The 6,000-nt window shown below is 42.6% G+C and overlaps 1 protein-coding gene across 1 annotated transcript in view; it reads right to left on the minus strand.

Moving 5' to 3' along the window:
- The window catches only part of LOC124594614 (peroxidase-like), a 140,622-nt gene extending 134,976 nt beyond the window's left edge, over nt 1-5,646 (minus strand). The window contains exon 1 of the mRNA XM_047132989.1: nt 5,565-5,646. Coding sequence (XP_046988945.1) covers nt 5,565-5,646 — 82 coding nt within the window. The remainder of the gene's footprint in view (nt 1-5,564) is intronic.
- Between the last annotated feature and the right edge of the window lie 354 nt (nt 5,647-6,000).

Raw genomic sequence — 6,000 nt, forward strand, 5'->3', positions numbered from 1 at the left:
ACAAAACTCCTCTTCGAGTGACGCTTAAAATAAAATTCACTCAAAAACCTCGGACATACATTTTTCGAGGACATAGGTCTCGAATGTCTGGTTTCAGTCGATAAGAAGGCTGTTAAGAGACTGGATTAAGAGTAATGTAACACGGATAGAAATTTGCACAGACGAAATGTTAACTTAACAGTAAATTTTTAACTTAGTAATTGTACTGGAAGTTGTAGTTTGTGATGTCTTCAATAGTATTCAGTTCTCTCTGATTAATTCAAGCAAGTATAGTGCCATGATTGTACCTGGAGCTTCCATTGTTTTCCTTTTTTTTTAATTTATAGAGTGCAATCTGATAGGATGGCAAAGGCAACGGGTTTTTTTACTTGTGAGAAAGTTCATACGATTGTGAGATTGCACATTCTATTCCTTGAAATTGAATGAGTTGATTAATCACAAAAATGAGAAAATCCTTACAATTGTACTTTTCCTTTAAAAAACAAAAATTTAATATTTGAATTTACATTCGTGATTCACTATGGCAAACCATTTTAAAAATGAAGTGTTTTTTTATAGTAACAAACAGAATTATAAACTGCAGAAAGTGCGAAGTAATTTTGCTGACGCTGAAGAAAGACTGTTGAAGAAAGATGTTACACGGCTGTCATAAGGATCGTACTTGTAAGATCTAAGAAAACGTTCTTTATTAAGGGAACTAGTACGTGTGTAGGTATAAAAAGAGCGATTTTGTGATTTTTGTCTTAAAAGGTTCTGTGCAGTTTCCTGAACAAGAAAAAGTTTACTTCAAGGAAATTGTACCGAAGAAAGGCAAATATTTAAAGGAATTTAAAATTGTCTGCACATATGACGACGCACCCATGTCATACAGACAGCTCTATTAAAGACAGAATTTTGTTCTCAGTTGTTTGTTTTTTTACGACCTTTAGTTTCTAATGTCTTAGTGACACAATATTATTAGAGAAGTAATTAAATGTTAGCACTCAAAACCCAAATGAGGGTGCTAACCACTGTATATAGAAACAGATACCAAACACTGTTCGAGTAAGACTAAATGTTTTGAAAATAGTTATGCTGGATGGTTTGCAATGTTTGGATGATGGTGCCGTGTCAAGGCTTAAGATTATTGAACTGAGGGGAATGCCTGACCGCAAGAAACTTTGCGAAGCAGAGAAATCAGTGTTGGAAGACACCAAAGAAAAAAGAATAATCAGAAGAAGTATCAAAAAGAAAAGGAGGAGATACCAACACCAGATACAAGATGGATATGGACCGGGGATGCATTAGTGTTACGCAGAATAGATAGAGAAACGAGTTTTAGCTTGAATTTTCTAGAAGTTCAGTTTGTTATGTTCTGGTACACATTGGTTAAAAACTATTAAAGATTGGACTCACGACTCACGCCCCGTTCTCACAGCTTTACTTCTGCCAGTATCTCATCTCCTACCTTCCAAACTTTACAGAAGCTCTCCTGCGAACCTTGCGGAACTAGCACTCCTGAAAGAAAAGCCGGCCGCGGTGGTCTCGCGGTTCTAGGCGCGCAGTCCGGAACCGCGCGACTGCTACGGTCGCAGGTTCGAATCCTGCCTCGGGCATGGATGTGTGTGATGTCCTTAGGTTAGTTAGGTTTAAGTAGTTCTAAGTTCTAGGGGACTGATGGCCACAGCTGTTAAGTCCCATAGTGCTCAGAGCCATTTGAAACACTTGAAAGAAAGGATATTGCGGAGACATGGCTTAGGCACAGCCTGGTGGATGTTTCCAGGATGAGATTTTCACTCTGCAGCGGAGTGTGCGCTGATATGAGACGAGATACTGGCAGAAGTAAAGCTATGAGGAGGGGGCGTTGAGTCGTGCTTGGGTAGCTCAGTTGGTAGAGCACTTGCCCGCGAAAGGCAACAGTCGCGAGTTCGAATCTCGGTCCGGCACACACTTTTAATCTGCCAGGAAGTTTCATATCAGCGCACACTCCGCTGCAGAGTGAAAATCTTATTCTGGAATCATCCAGGCTGTGGCTAAGCCATGTCTCCGCAATATCCTATCTTTCACGAGTGCTAGTTCTACAAGGTTCGCAGGAGAGCTTCTGTAAAGTTTGGAAGGTAGGAGACGACATACTGTCAGAAGTAAAACTGTGAGGACGGGGCGTGAGTCGTGCTTGGGTAGCTCAGTTCGTGCCAGCACGGTAGCTCAGCGTGTTCGGTCAGAGGGCTACGTGCCCTTTCTAATAAAAAAAACTGAGTTAATCGATTATCAATGAACTTAAACGGATGTCTTACGACGTCCGCCCCGAGCAGATACAACGAACAAAATGAGATTAAAAAAAAAAAAAAAAAAAAAAAAGTTCGTAGAGCACTTGCCCACGAAAGGCAAAGTTCCTGACTGCGAGTTTCGGTCCGGCACACAGTTTTAATCTGCCAGGAAGTTTCATCAACTTTCTACTTTGTTTTTATTAAGAGATATGTGTACCTACGATATACATAATAACTACCATGCTTTATTTCACTTGCAACACAAAACGCAATTCAGAAAAAAATGTTGTGCCAAAACCTGTGGTTCATACATCAAATTGTTCTCACTATTTAGAAACGTGACATGCTTTTCATGATATCCCCTTCTCTTTACGAATCAGTCCCATTAAAGCGATTTTCTGTTGTTAGTTGTTGATATATAATTAATGAAATCGCTCATGAACTGTACATTTCGACAACTGCACTCCACGGAAGTGAAACCTGGTAAGTGAGTGATGATACTAGCGACATGAAATGTGACGTTGCATAAAGTACACAAAAGTTTTGAGAATAGATAAAATAGGAAATTAAGTGGACTAGGAAGGATAGACAAGGAAATCCAAGAATGATAGAGTAGTCGGTGGGACAGTAAAAAGGGATTCAGGACTAGACAGTTTGACAATGGAGGAACGAATTGTAGAAATCATCAGAGATCAGGATGTGTGTTAAAAAGTAATGAGGGCATAGTATGTAGCAGATATGCAAAGATGAAGTGACCGAGGCAGAATATTCTGGAAACGTATTCCTAAAATTAAACTGACTATTAAGAAATAAAGAATATGATAATGCCGCACGCGCGATAAAATGAAATTGGGGAACCGTTATTGGAGAGTCGATACATAACTCCCCCCCCCCCCCCTCCCCACACCAACGCTTCACTTGACAGGGGGCAGAAACATAGGATCTCCTTGACCGTTGTTACGTAGCTGTAAAATGAGTATCTTAGGGTACGGGCTCGTTTACACATAAATTTAATAAAAATGGGCAGTATTTTCGGGGAAGATTAATAAAACGACAATTTGTTCAAATACCAATAAGTTTATATATGTGTGTGGTCTTCTTATTATTAGTGTATATGACGGAGGAGGCGAAGGATTGACTAGGGATTCATCATACACCGAAGCTTTCTCTTGAAATTGTGATTTATAAAAAGTTGATAAGTATTATGTCTACCACGTTGCTTCCGCCATTATGCTACAGATGGCAGTAGCGTCAAGCAATGGTGCAGTTGGTAAGTCGTAAGCGGCATGCAATAAGCCTAGGCATTTGTAAACATAATGCCATCAAAATATTAGTTGATTTATGGTTGCGTCATACAATTATTCTCGATTGAATATGTCAACTTACGAGCCCAGTTCTCGTGATTTGCGGAAAGTTCCAACTTTCTCTTTATCATGAAGAAATCATTGGTAGTAAAATGCTGGGTAAGGCCTATGATGTGGCATCTGTCAGTGAAAGAACGTGCAGGGAATGGATTCTGTGGTGTCACCGCCAGACACCACACTTGCTAGGTGGTAGCCTTTAAGTCGGCCGCGGTCCGTTAGTATACGTCGGACCCGCGTGTCGCCACTGTCAGTGATTGCAGACCGAGCACCGCTACACGGCAGGTCTAGAGAGACGTCCTAGCACTCGCCCAGTTGTACAGCCGACTTTGCTAGGAAAGGTTCACTGACAAATACGCTCTCATTTGCCGAGACGATAGCTAGCATAGCCTTCAGCTACGTCATTTGCTACGACCTAGCAAGGCGCCATTACCAGTTTATATTGAGATTGTTATTAATGTATCAACAAGAGCGATGTACACCAATCATGGATTAAAGTTAAATATTCCAGCAGCAACGTACCTTATTGGCTATATTAATTACGTTGTCCTGTTCCAGACCTCACGCCAGTTTGCGTGAGCTTAAACGCGTGCATTTCGGCCTCCTCTAGCAACACGGTGTTGGCTCTTCTGCCAACACATCAGATTCAACGCTTCAAGAACGGTGATTTTGACGTCGAAGACTGGCACGGTGGTGGAAGAGAGAAGGTTTTCGAAGCTACTGCAACCTGCAGTCGCAGGGGACCTTTATCGAAAGCAGTTGATGCGTCCGAGCCGGACGCTGAAAATTATACGGCCACAATACAACGACATATATGAAAAAGTGATTTTTCAACCCGACAGTACTCTTAACTCATACCGCAAAACCCGTGAAAACATACTTGTAAACGTCGAAATGGGTAGGTCCTACACCACACGCCGTGTTCCTGATTATCACCTTTTTCGATCAACGACAGACGACCTGGCCGACCAGCATCACTGGACACATGTACAAAACTGGATCGATTCATGGATCTCCTCTAAAGCTGCCTAGTTCTTCCACCGCGTGATTCATATGCTGCCTGAACGATGGGAGAAAGTAGTGGCCAGCGATACGTTCTTTTTTTCAATTTTTCATAATAAGCCTCGAAATTCGATAAAAAACGGCGGAAGCAAAGTTGTAGAACTAATATGTGAAGGACGCAGCATATCGATATTAGAGCGATTGCGGATCCCAACACATAGCTTTAAGAAAGTCTGTATCTATTTTCAGTTGTTTACTTCAACAGAGTGAGTGGTAGCTGAGTGGTCAGCACGGCTGTGGACATGGGTTCGATTCCCGATACTACCAGGGATTTTTCCTCGGTCGGAGCACTGGTACGATGTGCAGTCAACCTCGTTACGCCAACTGAGGATCTGTTCCACCGATTAGTAGCGGTTCCAAGGTCAAGAAACCCAAAAGAGATCGGGAGAACGGTGTGCCGACTACATGCCTATCCACATCGCAGCCAGCGACGCCGTTGGTAGACGGCGGTCGTTCGGATACGATTGGGCCGGCTAGGGCCAGAACTAGGAACCTTACCTTTCTTTTTATTTCGACAGTGATACTGTTGCCTTCTTCTCACCAGAAAAAATCGCAACCCGTTCTGAGACTATAAACGTTTCCTGCGGAGCGTCGTTGTTACAGTCGTATCTAGTGATACCCGAGTGGTAGCAATAAATGTGTTACGCATCTCATCCCAATAAGTACAAGTCTTCCGATTCGACGCCAGTTTAGAGGCTTTGGTGTTGGCATCCTGCATACTCGTTCAAGCAGCATGTATTTTACAGCGTGATGCTGAGTGGATACCATTCAGATATTGCTACCTCGGAAAAATGCGAAGTGATAATTATATATCGAACTAGCTACTGCGTAAATGGTCCTGTGATAATCACTGAACGTTCACAGAGAGTCGAGCAACGGGCATTGTCGAGTTTACCACTGAAATACTCGTCTTCAGCTGCAGACAGCGCAGGCGACGCCAGCAGAACCGCGACGACTAACAGCGAGACGTGCGCCATCGCTGCTTCTAGCGAGAGCTGCACAGATACTGCCCGTGGCGTGCGTCGTCTGCCGAGATCTTAAAGAGTCTGTGGCGTCACACTGTTGAACCATTAGCCAACAGGGGGAAGGGGCGGGAGCGCATGCGCAGATCGCTTTACCTACACACATCCAGAGGAGTAGTTAATATCGGTAACAGTTGCTGTTTAAACTACATTTACAACTGAAAAAATTGCTGATAAATAAGTTGCAAGTGGAATCCTTGAGTTTTGCACCAAACAAAAATTTAAAATTTGCTATGGAGTAAGTTTAAGATATTAGCGCCCGTTTACTCGTCCCACGCTCCATCCCTCCTTTCTCTCACTCTTCTACTA

The sequence above is a fragment of the Schistocerca americana genome, chromosome 1 (genome assembly GCF_021461395.2).
Source record: "Schistocerca americana isolate TAMUIC-IGC-003095 chromosome 1, iqSchAmer2.1, whole genome shotgun sequence".
Taxonomy (NCBI): Eukaryota; Metazoa; Arthropoda; class Insecta; order Orthoptera; family Acrididae; genus Schistocerca; species Schistocerca americana.